The sequence below is a fragment of the Ischnura elegans genome, chromosome 5 (genome assembly GCF_921293095.1).
Source record: "Ischnura elegans chromosome 5, ioIscEleg1.1, whole genome shotgun sequence".
Lineage (NCBI taxonomy): Eukaryota > Metazoa > Arthropoda > Insecta > Odonata > Coenagrionidae > Ischnura > Ischnura elegans.
Genome location: NC_060250.1, coordinates 21,021,417 through 21,037,995, shown reverse-complemented (window position 1 = coordinate 21,037,995; position 16,579 = coordinate 21,021,417). Strand labels below are relative to the sequence as shown.

Below are 16,579 nucleotides of genomic sequence, written 5' to 3'. Positions count from 1 at the left end.
AAATTTTGTATACAGAATGTAATTGATCAAAAATGATATGTAATTTTTTACCTCATCTTTTTCTTCTTTTCGTTTGAATACGCTGTGATGTAAACTAATTTTTGTTTATATGGAAACAAGCCATGAATAATTTGACTTTTCAAAAATTACATTGTAAATTTCCTACCTTATATTTCTCATCTTTTCATCTTAACTCTTTCCTCTTCTTTTCCACTTTTCCTATTTCACTTCTGCTCCTTTTGTTTGCATAAACAAATTTATCGCTGTGATGACAATTTTTTCATGTCTGACTTTTTGTCGTATCTCGTCTCGTTCCCCCAAACACTTGTATGAGTGAGTGGTCGGAAGTGGACTTTATGGTATATTTATTAATGTGAAATAAAAAAACTAAATAAGTACCATAGTACTAGTAGGTGGATAGGATGTACTGCGATATCTCTTTATGTGGCGGGAAGTAGACAACTTCAATACAGAAAAATTTCCTCGTTTCTTTGTCACTGCATCCCCCTGTCCTCCAGTATATGAGCCACTGATGGAATAAAATTAAAATCAGGTGGAGATTAGGACGAACATTAATCACGGGTGCGGAATTTCGACTGATTCAAATCGCGTAATAATTACGAAGGGCATTCATGATTATGTAGAAAGAGGCAACTTGCTCTGGCGACTATCCTAAAGCATTAGATTGTTACCCAATGCCACTATACGCTCTCCTACCCTGCATAAATGGTAGAGTACGGTGCTGGGAATGTACGTGTGACAGTGATGGGAATTTCCGGGTCGGAAAAAAAGTCAAAAAGAAAATAGTTAGGCTCAGGGGCGATTGATTCCAATTCGCATCGTGTCCGACCTCTCCCAAGATTTAGTCCCGTATCGATCTCGTGCCGTAATCCCGCGATATTGGAGTGCACCTCCGAAGGACACCGCTCTGTTTGCTCCGGAAGCGAATGACACTCGGGGCTCACTTGCAGCGGGCGGCATATTACCTTTTCCAATCCTCGAACGACCTCGAGGCGACCTCACTGAGCCTCACTTCGTAACGAGGAGCTTCCCCACGTGAAGACACTTTGTCGCCCGGTAGTAGTCATCCATGTCGCCGCCGGGTGATTTCCCAGTGGCCACCGCGTTCGATCGCGCCACAAACGCTGATTAGAAAGTCTCATCTGCGGCTCCTCGCGGGCGTGTATATTCGCTGGTTGAAGAGAGGTTTCCCAAAAAAATATCATTCTTTTAAAGTTGTTAGTGCGGGCGAAATTTTGTGTCGTTACATTATTATACCAACCACGGAAATAGTCAGCTGGATCGGACTAAATTTGACCCTGCCGAATGGCGTTTGAAGATTTCAGCCTCAATTTATCGGAAATTGCCTGCTTTTTTTGGAGTGAACGTCGGGTTTTCTATGGAAAAAATCGAGGTTATCATTAGAAAAAAAATTCTTGGTCTTAATAGTTTTCCCGTTTAGATCATGGTTTTGAACGGGCTCAAACTGTTCATAGAAAATTTAATCATTTATTCTCAAATCAACCACATTATCCCCATAGTTTTAAAAAAAATCGCTTGTGGCTGAATCATTTATAGTCTTTATTGTCTCTCACGTCCGTTATTCGTAAGTTTTTTCGTCAGAATTGTCTCTACAAATTGACCTTACCTTTCATCGCGATATCATTTTTCAGGGTCCTTTGACAAAAGGTGTTGTTAATATCCGCAATGTCGAGAAATGATGGAGAAATATCTTAAAAATAAAACAAGCTGTTCGTATTCACTGGCAAATCGCGATGTTTATCACTTCTTCCCAAGCTCAAAATGCCAAGACCTGGGCGAAGATGGCGTAGTCATCATTATTTAAGTTATATAATTGAAGTATTTTTCGAAAATATGAATGTGAAACTTCTGAAGAAGTCGAACTCAATTCACCATTCGCGGCGTGTTATTTTCTCCCCTCTGTTAGTTTTAAGGTTCGAAACTTCTGTTATCTCTCGACCCTTAGCCGATTTGGAGCCGCGATATATTTCTTGGGTGGGTGTAGAGAGATTGGTCGCCTTCGCGTGATAACTTGCCTCTCCTACAAAATGTAACTCAACCATCGTTGAATGATTGTCGTAAAATTCCTGAAAACCACCATAAAGATATTATCAGGAGCCATGTTCCAGAAATCTTGAATATTTAAGATTCTCTGTTTCATTGCGTGGATTTACCTGATACTGTAGACAGTATAAGCTTTGACTCATGTAAACTGAGGTTTAACTTAAATGAGAAACAATTTTTTCGAGCTTCTCCGTTTGGTTTAGTTTTTGGTTCTCTTGCTAAAAACTCATTACAGTACATTAGTTATGGTTAGTAAGAGTCTTCCGATTTCACCAGTGAAGTGGTTAAATATTATGCGGTATTTATTGTTATTATCTGCGCCATGAATCTGCGAGCTGCATTGTGATTACTTGCGTCTCATCAGTAACGAATTTAGCGAATTTTTCCGCCAAAATCTTTCAGAGTTTCGTGGAGTTTTCGGTGGCGGCGTTTTTCACTGACCTCGGCAATGCTATTAGCGGCCAAAAATATGTATCAATTTGCTTTCAGCGATGCTGATTGTGAGTGGCCGAAAAATATTATTTTGATATGTGACTGAAGTAACCATCAAAAGAATTTTAAAAAGTTATTTTTATAAATGTGGAAACAAGTGCATTGTATTTGTGTTTTTCTTTATTTTCTTTCTATTTTACAAAACTTTATTAAAAGATGAATCTTTGCATCGTCCCATTGAGAAAAGTAAAGTAAGGGTGTTAAAAAAATAAAGTAGGGTGACTGAAATCACGATGACATGTTATCTACCTCGAACACCCTCTGCCCCTCATTGAAGTATATTGAAGTATTAACTATTCCGTCAAGAAATTAGCGTCGAAACCGACGATCTGATTAATCCTGATGATGACTATGTTGTATTTATAATTTTTTTATTTATTTCTATGTCAAGGGATTAGTGATATCAGTTTGTGAAATGGAAACGATGACATTACAGTTTTGAGCTATGAATCTTTAAAGTTTTCAGCCTCAGGCGGACCCTATCGCTATTCTACGAGAGTATAGTTAATATGACTCTGACTTTTTGGGGACGTTAAAGTATTTGATAAGCAGTTATTTTACAGTTTTTGATAAAATCCTTCCCCTTCTAACATTAGCAGAAATTAGTTTTTAATGTAATTCACGCCACTGCTAAGACTTGTGTAATATTTAACAATTCATAAAATTGATTTTAGTTAAGGTTTCTGGGCTATTAAGTGGAATTGGGGTGTGAGGGCTTGATTTGTTCTTCTATTATGACGAATGGTCACCATAGAGAAAATGAAAACCCAGCGCACGTTCCATCAAGGACTACATGGCTGGTTCTCTCCTACGTTGTCAAGCTTTCTCAGTAAAGTGTCGCTGAAAACCGAACGTTGATGAAAAAATCATTTTTATCTCCATTACTCGAGGGTCATGGTAAAACACATGATTTTTTGCTACGCAGTTTATCCCAGAAAGCACAAATAGTGCTGGGCGCGGTCCGGTCCGAGGCGCGATTTCCGCGTTCCCACACCCTCTGGCGCAAGGAATGCCTAAGATCCTCACCTCCTAAGAATGATCGAGGAAAGGAAGGATCAAGAGGGATAGCTATATAGCGAGGAACTCACTCCTAGACACAGCACTAACCGAGGAGATTGTTCTCCAAAACCCTTCCTGGCCACGCCACTGAAGTTAATGGCTAGGATTATCGGCTGCTCTGTTTGAACCTTTTCGTCGCTTAATTAAGGAAACAGTCTACGTGATGGTAGTAAGTTTTGCTCCTCTAAAATAGACCGTCCAATATCGTCTAGGTTGTTGATGCCCCCTAGGAATGGATTACCTCGTTCCTCAGGGAGGAATAGTGATGAGTGCACGGGATGTCATATTCGTTCGCTTCTTCATTTCTCCGCGCCAGGCGCGTACAAACAAACCCTCCCTTTTCCCCTCTGCTCTCCGCTTCCCCTCTCCACCCGAGCGCCCGCCAGGGAGAGGCGGTGGCGGGGGAGTAGCCGTCATCTCCGCCGCGCAGTCTCCGCTGGACCGCGGCGGTCGAGAGGCTTGAGTGTGCGAGACGCGGGAGAGGGTGCCGATGGCGCGGGCACGTCCCCCACACCTCCGGGTGGCCCCCGAGCGGGCCCGGTATACCCTCAGGGGTCCTGCGAAGGCCTCCACCATGTAGAAACAGCCCCAGCCTCGCCTTGCAAATAAATCCAAAGTCTTCCAAATGGCGGGCGCCTGATCTTTTATGCAGAGCGCCGAGCCGGTCAACCAAGTCTTCCTGGAATCAAGTCTTCCATATCCAAATCTTATATATATATATATATTCATATATTGAAAATTATAAATTTATATTCGTATATTGCTATCTCCGTGTGTGTGTGTGTGTGTGCGTGTTATGAGTGTTGTTCATGTGCCAAGTTTCCATCCCGGTCAAGTCTTCTAATTCCGAGTGCGTGTCTTTGGCCCGCTCTGACTGTTCTTCGTCCCTCGAATCGGATGCGCGGCAATGGGGAGGCTGAGGAGCGGTGGGGTCGTAGGCCCCAGGGGCGGTCGCGGTGCCTCCAGGCCTTCGAGGGGCCCGGGGGTCGCTGCTGCCTTCTTCGAGCGCCTTTGGCGCGGCAGCGTGGTGGCCCGCCGCGGGGGCGGAGGGAGGCCCGCCCCCGGCGGAGGCGGAAGCGGCGGCCACGTGTCTGTCGCTCCGCCCTCTGCCGACCATCCTCCCCAGGGGTTGCCCCAGCCCCACGCCGGGGGGTGCTGTAGGTGCCCCTGTCTAATGCGCCTACAGCTACAACAGCAGCAAAACACTTTGCAGCAGCCGCTGACGGACTGTCCTTCGCCCCCGGAAGATGCAGGGCTGTCGCCGCGTGTCACCAACCTCCAAATCCGCCTGCTCACGGCTCCATCGCGAAGGAGGCGGAAGACAATGCTCCGATCGGTCATCAGGTTGTGATCCCCCTTCCAGAGAAATATCTCTTCCTACAAGGCTATTGAAAACATTCTATGCGATGTCCTCTACTTTCAAACGTACCCGTTAGTCCGTTTCTAAACGATCCTCATACATACAGTCTTGCGTTGGACATTTGAATTATCTGGAATCGAACCATCTACAATGCGTTTGATTCCTCATGGTTTAACTATCATTTCTCCCTTTGGACTCAGGAGCGGGTATCTAGCATGTACCAAATCGATCTAATTTGGTTTAGCTGGGGCATCCGGAAGCTTTTCATGGATGTCAACCGTATTTCTCTTTTATTTGACCAGTTCATAAGTTTGGATTGAATTGAGGATATGGCACCACGGGCTGTTATTTGCTAACAATACCTTTCGTGTGATGCGATTCAATATCTAGTTGCATTTACGAAAATGGAGGTTCACGATCGTCTCTTGTTTTTTCTCCTTCTGGCTTAGCATTCATTCGCTTTTTTTTGTCATGCTGGTTTGTGTTATTGATGATTGAGCATTTCTTACGCCACCATCCAAACAACCCTACCTCCTTTTCCTTTCTTTTTAAGCACCTAACACCATTTCTTTAGAAGGATAGATGGACCTTTAAATCGAATCGGAGCGAAAGCCTATTGTCTCAAACGTCGCCATCGCTGGGAGATATTGTTTTGTGCTCGGAGTTTTTACACTCGTGGAATACATACCCCTAATTTTTATTGATTATTCTTCCCATCGGTCGAAACAATCATTGCATTTATGCTTTCCTAAATTCATGTTCACTCATTCTTGAAACCCTTCGTCTGGATCAATTGGAAGACTTCCCCTAATATCTTTGGGAGCTTAGTTGCGTACAACACCTACCTGCAACGCGTCCTCATTTCTTTCTTGTTTTGCGAAAATATTGGCACAGTAGCATCAATGATTCAGGTACGGTTGTCTGCTCCCTGTTGTCTCCGTTCTCGCGTTGTACAGCGAGCACCCATAACAGTTACGGGGAGCAGCGTGTGCGAGTCCGCGTCATGTAGTATAACAATAACTCAAGGGAAAGAAACATGACTGTCGTTATGAATCTACCATGGGAGGCGAGATCTCGCCGTGTTTGCATCCCGAGAGTGAAAATCGGAAGCGGGCGCCAGGCGCGGCGTGGCTTCTGTTGGGAGCCTGGTCGATGCCGAAGAGGGGGTGCAGGGTGAGTGGGTTCAGGGGTACTTGAGGGGGAGGGAGTTGGCCGTCGAGAGGAAGGGAAGGGATGCCCCACGAGAAATCGCGTCGCACCGTCGCTGCCGCCGCCGCCGCCCTCTCACAGCGCCGTGGTTTATTTGCTCTCGCGAAGAAAATCAATCCCCTGCGGTATTGCATGCAGTGGAAATGAAATGCAGTGTTGATTTCGTTATGAAATTCGACCGATCCCTTGAATTCATCCCTGAAAACAGCATTTCGACCGACTATGTATTTTTCGAGAGAATGATTAGGCAGTGCATTTGAAAATGAAGGGTTTGTTTATAGTTATGGGGTTACTTTCGCCGCTAGCAAATGTCTTTCAGATTCTTTGAAGAACAGGTTTTCTACTTATATGAATTTTATCACAAGGTAGTTGGATAATTATGTAAAAGCAATCTCGTATTTTTTTGTCACTTGTAATTTTTTAGTTGTTAAAGCGTATATTTGGGTTTAAAGTATTGGAAGATTTTGCTTTTAATAATTGATAGAGTTAAAAGAGGTACTAGAGTTAAATTAGTCAACAGTAAATTTATAGAACATTCTTGTTACTGATAGATGTTATGCAGTGAAGCTTACCACGGAAGTAGTGTAAGGTCTGCAGACTTCTCTGTGGCCATGTCACTTGGTAAAGTCACAGATCAACCTTCACAAATATGTATTATAATTGATTTAATGTTCTGTAGAAATTTTATCTGGGATTGATATATTTTAATCCATTTATCAGACAATAGATATTCTCGGATAAAGACTATATGTGCTTTATTTGACCATGATGCTATTTCATTTAAAAAAATCATGGCTTTGCTTAAAAATAGGGAAGACACTTTCTAATGTTCCTTATACCAAGAAGATGTAAGATTAAGCTTTGGGAAATTATTTGACATGAATTCATTTGAAAGATTTTCATGCTTGTAATATGCAACAGATAATTTAAATTGGATTTACTTTCTGAGAAAATTTTTAACTCAACTAACTATTTTTTTTTAAATTTTGTGGATAACGCTAGTATGTACTAGCTTTAAAAAAATATTCCTGAGACAGGTTAGGATATGGGAAGGTATCACATAAATGTGTTCACCAAAAAATGTTCTGAAAAGGGGATAAGATGGTTTTTTTGGGTGATTTGACTGGCCAAAGCCAAGAGTATCATTTCTGGATTTCGGGTACTAATTTAATGTTATGTTAAGTTTCAATTCAAATACATAACCTCTGTATAACCTGCTGCTGAATAACCATACGAAGTGACTTAGAAGTGCACAAAATGTGTGAAAATTACACAAAGGAAAATTTTAAGATAAATGTGTTACAAAAATTGTTACTATCTGCTCTCTCTGCCTTTCAATAGTATCTCTGCTAATGAACAAACTCTAATTTAATTACAGTGTCAGAGAAACACATCAAGTGGCTGAGGCACAGCAGGAGAAGAATGCCAAACTGCGTGAAGCGTTTGGCATATCGGAGTATTTTGTGGAGGGCAGCAGCCTCGATCCCAACCGAAGGGCCAAAGAAGCGGCTGCCCGTGCTGCAGCTGCGGCCGCTGCAGTGGCCACGGCTGCTGCTGCAGCCGCTGCAGCAGCCACTCGCAAGCAGTACACTCTGGTGAGGACCCCCAGTCCCGAGCCTATTCAACCAGCAAAGGAATCCAACAAAGAGGGGGAGAAGAGCAAGAAGAGGAAGAAGAAGGCGAGGGACAGGTATGACTTCTCTTTCTTTATTCACTACTTGTGCTCAGATTGGTAGATTTAAAATTGAGGTGGATTTCTCCAAGAGCACTCAGTGCACTTCAGATTTCGGAAACCTGCATGTTTTGTCAATTGTCTCTGTTTATTGCCCATGCCCATATTCACGCCCATCTGTGTGATGCAGATTATTGCCATTGACTGACCATTATGGTCATCCATGTCCCGGCCGGAGGATCCTTGCATGTTGATGCAATGAGGGAAGGCAAAAGAGATCCTTGTGGTAGAGGCCTGCATAGCTCAGGGAAAAAGTAGTGTGTGACCTCCTCTAAAGCGGTTCACACCCCCACCTTTTTGACCCTAGCTTCCAGCCAGAGGAGGGGGTAAGGAGACCTTTGTCTCAGTCTTTTGTAGGTATCTACCTGGGCAGAAGTCAACTGTATTTTGCATTGTGGTAGAGGCCTCCAATTCTTACATCTTAGGGTCCATTGGGATATGAAGTGCCATTTTCAAAGCTGAAAAAAAGCAAGTAATTGGTGGAATTGTGTAGTATATCAGCATGTTTGATTTTTAATTTATCCTTGGGCTATTAATTTTAATTGATGAATAAAAACTCTATTAGTGGAATTTGATTTTTTATTTTAGTTACAATGCTACTTTGATACATATAGTTCAGGATATTTAAGGTCTTTCTCAAATGTTCCCATTTTTTCGACTGAAGTTTGCAAGCATGCCTGAGATACCCATAAGTGTTTGTAGTTCCTAAGTTCCAAAAACATCTAATGATTGCATTTTTTGTCTGTAATACACAGTTTTGTGCACACCTTTCACTTTCGGATATGTAACATATCTGTAAGTTCAACAGATTCAGGCTTTAATTGGTGGAAGTAAGAAATATTTAAATAAATAAAAGATCACAGCACTTTTCCAGAAATGTTTTTACTGCATACAACGCGTTTCACTGAGCCATCATCTGGTGCAAGACAGTCTTTTACCAGATGATGGCTCAGTGAGCCGAAACGCATTGTATGCAGTAAAAAAATTTTGTGGAAAAGTTCTACGATATTTTATTTATTAAAATATATCTGTAAGCATCAGCCCCTTATGATTGAGTACAAATTATAGTTGAAAGATTTTTAAATCTCTAGTAATTCGGGTGAAAAGGTAGGCTAGAAATCACAAATGAATCTTTTGGTTCTAGTTTACCATCACTGTATGTCAGTTGATAGGCTTATGAGTTGAGATTAGATTTTTTTGCTTAAAATGCCAAGGTACATTCCTTTATATTGATCAATATCAATGATGCTCATCCAGGTGCTCCATTTCACATGTTGCTTGCATGAGCACTATCTGAGGACATACAGCAAGCCTTAGCATTTGCTTCTTATGCCAATACAATCAATGGTACAATGTTGCAAGATGGCATTGCAATATTAGTTTGGCTTCTTAGATCTTTGCCTGTATGTATAATGACTTCATAGTAGAAATTTTTACTGTCTCTCTGAGATGTTTTGCTTCATGCATTGTGTCAACTGCTTCATTATGCATAAAAATGAAATTGGCAAGGTGTAGCGGTTAATGGAAAAAGTTGGCGCGTGGAATGGAATTTTCCTGAAGTACATGCCTAATGACTCAATTGGTCGATGAATAGTGTTAACAATTCCCCCCTTTATTGACGGTTTTTTTCTCTTCTTTTTTATATTTTAATCTGCTGTTATTGTATGTAGATTAAACTACTCAATGTCTTGTCCAGGGGCTAGGATTTGTGCTTGAATAGTTTGAGATAAGGTGACATGCGAATCTTCAAAACATGCAACAAAATTAGGTATCCCATATAACAACTTATCTACTTACATAACTGAATAATATCCATTGAAAAAATCATGATTTAAAGCCTGGATGTTGATCCCTCAAGAATTCAAAAAGCTGTTTTTGTTCTTGTTGTGGAAGTTTATTTGATTTGAAAGTAAATGAAATTAGTATTGCCCAAAAGCTTGTGTGTTGTCATGAATGTTTCCTGTTCATTCTTAAATTTCCGTGCAATACCTTAGTCTTAACTCCCTCTTGTTGATGAAATCTAGTTGTTATGTAATCCATTTAAAGCTGTTTTATTATTTTCACAATTAATATAATTGTTTTCTTTATTTACAGTTCTTCAAGCTCAGAGCCAAAGAAAGAGAAGAAGAAAAAGTCTTCGAAGAGGCATAAAAGAGACAAGTAATGTTCCTTAAAGTAGCAGTATACTGATTATTTAATTGAGGATGGGGATTTTATGTTGATTTGTGAAATATTAGCTGATTGCTCATGGGAAAATTGGATTAATATGTACTCATTTGGCATATGTAAAGTTGGTCCATACCAATATTTTAAATTCAGTGATTGCTTTCAAAGTGTCAAATGGGTGTGCATATTTTTAAATCTACAGCTTAAGGAATATATTGTTTTAATGGCTACTTACCTGATCCCGTGTAAATACCTCTGTATATTTGGTTTAATGTAAACATTTCTGATATCCCATACAAATTTTTCCATTACAAACAGTACTTACCAAAGGAATTTTTAATGGAATATTAGGTAAGCTTATGATGTTCGCCTTTTATTTGAACCTTTAATCAATTTCCCAAAAGATATTGTTGATTCAGGCATCCATTTACCATGTGGAAAAGTTTGCCTGGAAGGGATAAATTTATTCACTCTCATACTCTATATATTTTTTTTGGATCTCTTTGGTAGTGATCAGGGAAGAACCAATTGAGGGTATGTATTTATTCAAGTATGTTTGTATTGACTTTGGATGCCTGATTATGAGTCAACGTTTTATTTATCATCATATTAAAATCCCTTGTCGGTATTAAAACTGCATTTCTGTATTTCTTCAAATATATTTCAGTACTTATTTAAATTATTAAGTATTTGTTTTTTAGTGCAGCTGATGTAAATTCTAAGGCTTAAGGAAAGAATAGCCTGATTTTTTACCTTTGCTTGTATTTTATTTTAAATATAAGTTTGCTGTTTCGTTCATGGCATAATAAGGAGCCCATTAAATGCTGAAAGTGTTTGTAATGGTCAGTAATTAGTAGACCATGTGAAATTTATGGAAAAATTTTATGAAGTCGTTTTAAAAAAAATGGTAACTGGGTGTTTGATTTCATCTTTTCTTTTCTGGTCAGATGAAATTTATGACCTGGGGTTAACATTTATTCATTTACTATAATATCTATGATGATAAGTATGGAAAAATGTGCAGAATTAATCTTTATACATCAAGCTTTTGATTTTACTAGTTTTCTAACATTTTTCATGTTATGAAAATGAATTTCTAAATTTATATTTACCGTGAAAAAATAGGTATCTATCCAGTGAATCTTGTATTAATGTCTGAGTCAAATGTATGCATAGCAAAGCTGAAACCTGGAATTAATCTAGTTGTCAATAATGAATCTTAATTAAATTTTCATCATTCAATCTGACTGTGAAAGTGAAATGGTTCACATAAAGGCCCATGAGTTTTGACTGATTGCTTGCTTTTGATGCTATGAAAGAAAAATATTATGTGTGTGGATCAATTTTTTCTGTGTGTGCTAAAAAGTCCAGATCTCAGGGAAGAGTGAACGTGAAGTCATAATTTAATAAATATTGAGTTGTCAGGGTAGCAATGAATATTTTCTCTGTTAAACGTGATATGCAGTGTTTTGATTTCTTAAAAATTCCATCCACATAAGAGGTTGATTCTAATTCAGGCATTCATGGTTTATGTATCCTATTCAATTCTGTTAGAAAACGTTATTTTATTTGGAAACAGCTTTTTAACCTTCTCTGATTCTCTCGTAAAAACATATATAGGATTTAAGAGTTGACGTACTAGTTTTATTTGTTTCAAAGAAAAATTTCTTAAATTATAATATAGTAAGCTTGATCTGTAATTTTAACTTTTCAGTGCTAAATACAGTGGAACCTCGTTAAAACAAGTACGGCCTATTGCGAGACCCCCGCCATTACGAGATGTTAAAAAATTCGTTTTTACGAGGACCTTTTGGTGTTGGCACTCGCCATAGCGAGAGTTTCGCCAGAGAGATCGCCGGAAAACCTTCACCAAAAGTCCCTTATCTCTGTAATTTCTTGCGATCTGTTAGAAATGAAGAAAACATGGAGTGCTCAGTCTCAAATTCATGTAGTAAACTGTCGGTCGATATAAATAAGTAGTTCATTTTGGTTAAAATATTGTGGCATTAACATTCGCGAATGCTTGATCTTCTTTTGTTCCTCGGGCGGCAGAAAGCAGACGGCAGCATACCCGCACATCCGTGAGTTGCGTGAGTAGAAAGCATTTGATGGCAGACACCATGGCCAAAAAACAATGCTTTGCATGATTTTTATTCAGTGCGGCACTTATAAATTGTTTGAATAGTTAGTCGTTGTTTGAGTTAGGAAATTTAATAATGCAAAAAAAAACATTGCCTTTCATCTGGATTTATGATTACGGTTATCGGATAGAAATTTATCTCTCGTCGCACCACTCCTGTCCTGTATAACTGGTCGCAATAGGTATATTGGCTATTATTTGCTCCACCTCCGGTAAAGCGAGAATTCGCTATAGCGAGTGATTATTGGAGCACCGTGGGATCTCGTTTTATCGAGGTTGCACTGTATTTCTTTGGGATACAAAAGAGAAATGTGGATGATACATCAAGAAAATGTAGGGCGTAAGATAAAATGCTGTATTTAGTTGATTTTATAGATCTATTTTTGTGTGTTATAATTTTTTTAAATTAATGTAACATCTACATATTTCACATTTTACGAAAAATAAGCATAATTATTGCTGAATGATGAAGTTGAGCAAATGTTGTTTCCTAGCCAGTACATTTGCTTAATCCTCATTTTTCTCAAGATGAGGAAGCAAATATATTGGTTTGTGTGACACTTAGTGTGTTTTACTGTAGTAAGGAAATCTTGAGCATATTAACGTCCCTATAATAGCTGCGATTTGATTCACTGATTGTGTGATTGATACAAATTAGTAGCCAAACTGGTGATATGTGTGGGTATATGGAATATTGGACGTAAAAGTAAAAAAAAATTCATCGGGAGGAAAAATCTGAAATCTTTAAAAAGTCGATAACTTTTCGAGATATATCGACTTGAATTAACATGGGAGCCTTATGGGACTAAAACTTTTTCACTTTTATTATGTATTTTTAAATATGTGAGGAACATGAGATTCCCTTGGTATAAACTAGATTTTTTGGTTGATTTTGTGGTGTGGTTGTCAATGCGATGAATTAATATTTAGTATTTTTTATGATTTTTTGAAAGTGCCCCATGCTTTTCTTATGGCACTACGTTAGGATTTTTTTTGACCAACTTGCAATCATCACAGGACAAATTCCTTGAAACGCAAGATACTAGATTTTTTGGTTGATTTTTTGGCTATCTCGAAATTTTCATATGTCGAAACAATTCCGAGGAATAAACGATTTCGACTTTCCATTGTAGAGGTGGTCGAATTTTCAATCTTGGATTTCGGCGTTGAGACATGTGCCATATGAAAATTTGGAATCTTTAAGAAAAACCGTTAGAGGGATCTCCGATCCCTCACGTTTGAGCTTACTTTCGCCGTAACCCTCTTGGGTTATTCATAATTAAATTCCGAAAAATGTCCTGCAAGCGAAAAATCATTGTCGCCATTTTTTTGTGGAGCATGCAATCTTGAATATCTTAGCAACCGTTTAAGCTAGAGGAATGAAATTTTCAGAGTAATAATATTATTAAAATGGTCAACTTTTGCAATGATGACCATTCCGCTCGATCGATTCATGTGCGAGTTATATCGATACGAATCTCCTTGGATACGCTTTAATCGCTAATAACTTTTTTATTAATCAAGTTTTGAACATGAATGTCATACAAAATACGACTGAAAATGTCATTCATCCGACAAAAGTTAAATCAGGCGAATCGATTGATTAGACTCGAAGTTATGATCGATACAAGGTTGTATTCCATTGAGCCATTTTTTGGGCTTATTTACATAGTTACGGAAATAAAAATTTTAACAATATGTAAGGAAAAAAATGAATTATGCGCACACATACATTATTTAGATGAATTATGTTTCCTACTGAAGATACATCGATTTGAATTTATATCTTTTTGTATTAGGCCCCCGTAAGAAATACACGCATCCCGTCCAATTACGTCACCAATATAAGAACATAGGCTAAATTTTGAAAGCGGGGATATTAGAGAAGGCAGGGATAAGGGAGTGACCATAGAAGGGATATCAATAGGATTGCGGATTTTACAGTACAGATGTCAGCAGTGTCTAAAGTACGATTCGATTAGTATAGCAAATACGCAAATTGGCATAACTTGATAAGTGTGTACGTTGGACCAATGAAACTTGGTAAACAGGTACATCTTGGTATTCCTCACGATACTCTATGGTAGTATGTTTTGTATTCAGTCTCACGTTCGATATATATCGAATCTACTTTTTCTTAAAATATATCGAATTGCTATAACATGTAGGATTTAACATTCAAGGACATAGTTTACTAGGGATTAAATAGTAGATACCCATAGACTGGATTTAAAACCAAAAGCCTTGCAGATTTTACAGTACAGATGTCAGTATGATCGAAAAATCAATTCGATTTTTATAGCAAATACGTAAATGGGCATAACTTCCATAGATTTACCGTTGGATCAATGAAATTTGGTGATTGGGTACATATTGGTATTCCTCACGATGCCCAATGAAAATTTGTTTTGTACGTAGTCTCACATTCGATATATATCGAATCTACTTTTTCTTCAAATGTATCGAATTGCTATAACATGTAGGATTTTACATCCAAGGACATAGTTTACTAGGGATTAAATAGTAGATACCCATTGACTGGAATTTAAACCAATAGCCTTGCGGATTTTACAGTACAGATGTCAGTATGATCGAAAAATCGATTCGATTATTATAGCAAATACGTAAATGGGCATAACTTCAACAGATTTACCGTTGGATCAATTAAATTTGGTGATTGGGTACATATTGGTATTCCTCACGATTCCCAATGAAAATTTGTTTTGTACGTAGTCACAAATCGATATATATCGAATCTACTTTTTCTTAAAATGTATCGAATTGCTATAACATGTAGGATTTTACATCCAAGGACATAGTTTACTAGGGATTAAATAGTAGATACCCATTGACTGGATTTTAAACCAATAGCCTTGCGGATTTTACAGTACAGATGTCAGTATGATCGAAAAATCGATTCGATTATTATAGCAAATACGTAAATGGGCATAACTTCAACAGATTTACCGTTGGATCAATGAAATTTGGTGATTGGGTACATATTGGTATTCCTCACGATGCCCAATGAAAATTTATTTTGTAAGTAGTCTCACTTTCGATATATATCGAATCTACTTTTTCTTAAAATGTATCGAATTGATTAAACATGTAGGATTTTACATCCAAGGACATAGTTAACTAAGGATTAAATAGTAGATACCCATAGACTGGATTTTAAACCTATAGGATTGCGGACTTTACCGTACAGATGTAAGTATGATCGAAAAATCGATTCGATTATTATAGCAAATACGTAAATGGGCATAACTTCAATAGATTTACCGTTGGATCAATGAAATTTGGTGAATGGGTACATATTGGTATTCCTCACAATGCCCAATGAAAATTTGTTTTGTACGTAGTCTCACATTCGATATATATCGAATCTACTTTTTCTTAAAGTATATCGAATTGCTAATACATGTAGGATTTTACATCCATAGGCATAGTTGACCATGTATTAAATAGTAGATACCCATAGACTGAAAATTAAACCAATGGGATTGCGGACTTTACCGTACAGATGTCAGTATGATCGAAAAATCGATTCGATTATTATAGCATATACACAAATTGGTATAACTTGAAAAGGATACCCGTTGGATCAATGAAATTTGGCGAATGTGCACATCTTGGTAATCCTCACACTGCCCAACAGAAATATGCTTTGCATGTTGTCTAACGTGCGATATATATCGAATATGCTTTTTCTTCAAATATATCGAACCGCTATAACATATAGGATTTTACATCCAAGGGCATAGTTGGCCAGGTATTGTATAGTAGATACACAGACTGAAAATTAAACCAATAGCATTGCGGATTTTACAGTACAGATGGCAGTGTATTCGCAAGATCGATTCGATTATTCTATCAAATACGCAAATTTGCAAAACTTGATTAGTTTTTACGTTGGACCAATGAAATTTGGCAAATGGGTACATCTTGGTATTCCTCACAATGCCCAAATGATACATATTTTGTGTATAGTCTCACGTTCGGTATTAATCGAATCTACTTTTTCTTAAAATATATCGTATTGCTATAACATATAGGATTTTACATCCAAGGACATAGTTGACCAATATAATTTTGTGGAAGATAGCCATAGACTGTAAGTTAAATCAATAGCATTGCGGATTCAACGATACAAATGCCAGTATAATCGAAGAATGGATTCGATTATTATAACAAATACATAACATTGGCACAAGTTGAATAGTGTATCCGTTGGACCAATTAAATTTGGTTCTTGGTACATCTTGGTATTCCTCACAATTCCCAAAGGTAATATGTTTTGCATGTAGTCTCACGATTGATGCATATCGATTATGCT

General features: G+C 38.2%; 1 protein-coding gene across 4 annotated transcripts in view; it reads left to right on the top strand.

The window, feature by feature from the left end:
* LOC124158560 (serine/arginine repetitive matrix protein 2) overlaps window positions 1-16,579 on the top strand; it is an 86,550-nt gene that overhangs the window by 46,889 nt on the left and 23,082 nt on the right. The window contains exons 1-3 of one of the 4 annotated variants that reach the window (XM_046533713.1): window positions 4,400-4,980; window positions 7,584-7,895; window positions 10,032-10,097. In XM_046533713.1, coding sequence (XP_046389669.1) covers window positions 4,544-4,980; window positions 7,584-7,895; window positions 10,032-10,097 — 815 coding nt within the window. In that variant the 5' untranslated portion in view covers window positions 4,400-4,543. Of the gene's footprint in view, window positions 1-4,399; window positions 4,981-7,583; window positions 7,896-10,031; window positions 10,098-16,579 lie in introns of those variants that run through there. The other 3 variants (XM_046533716.1, XM_046533715.1, XM_046533714.1) reach the window with 3 other exon arrangements.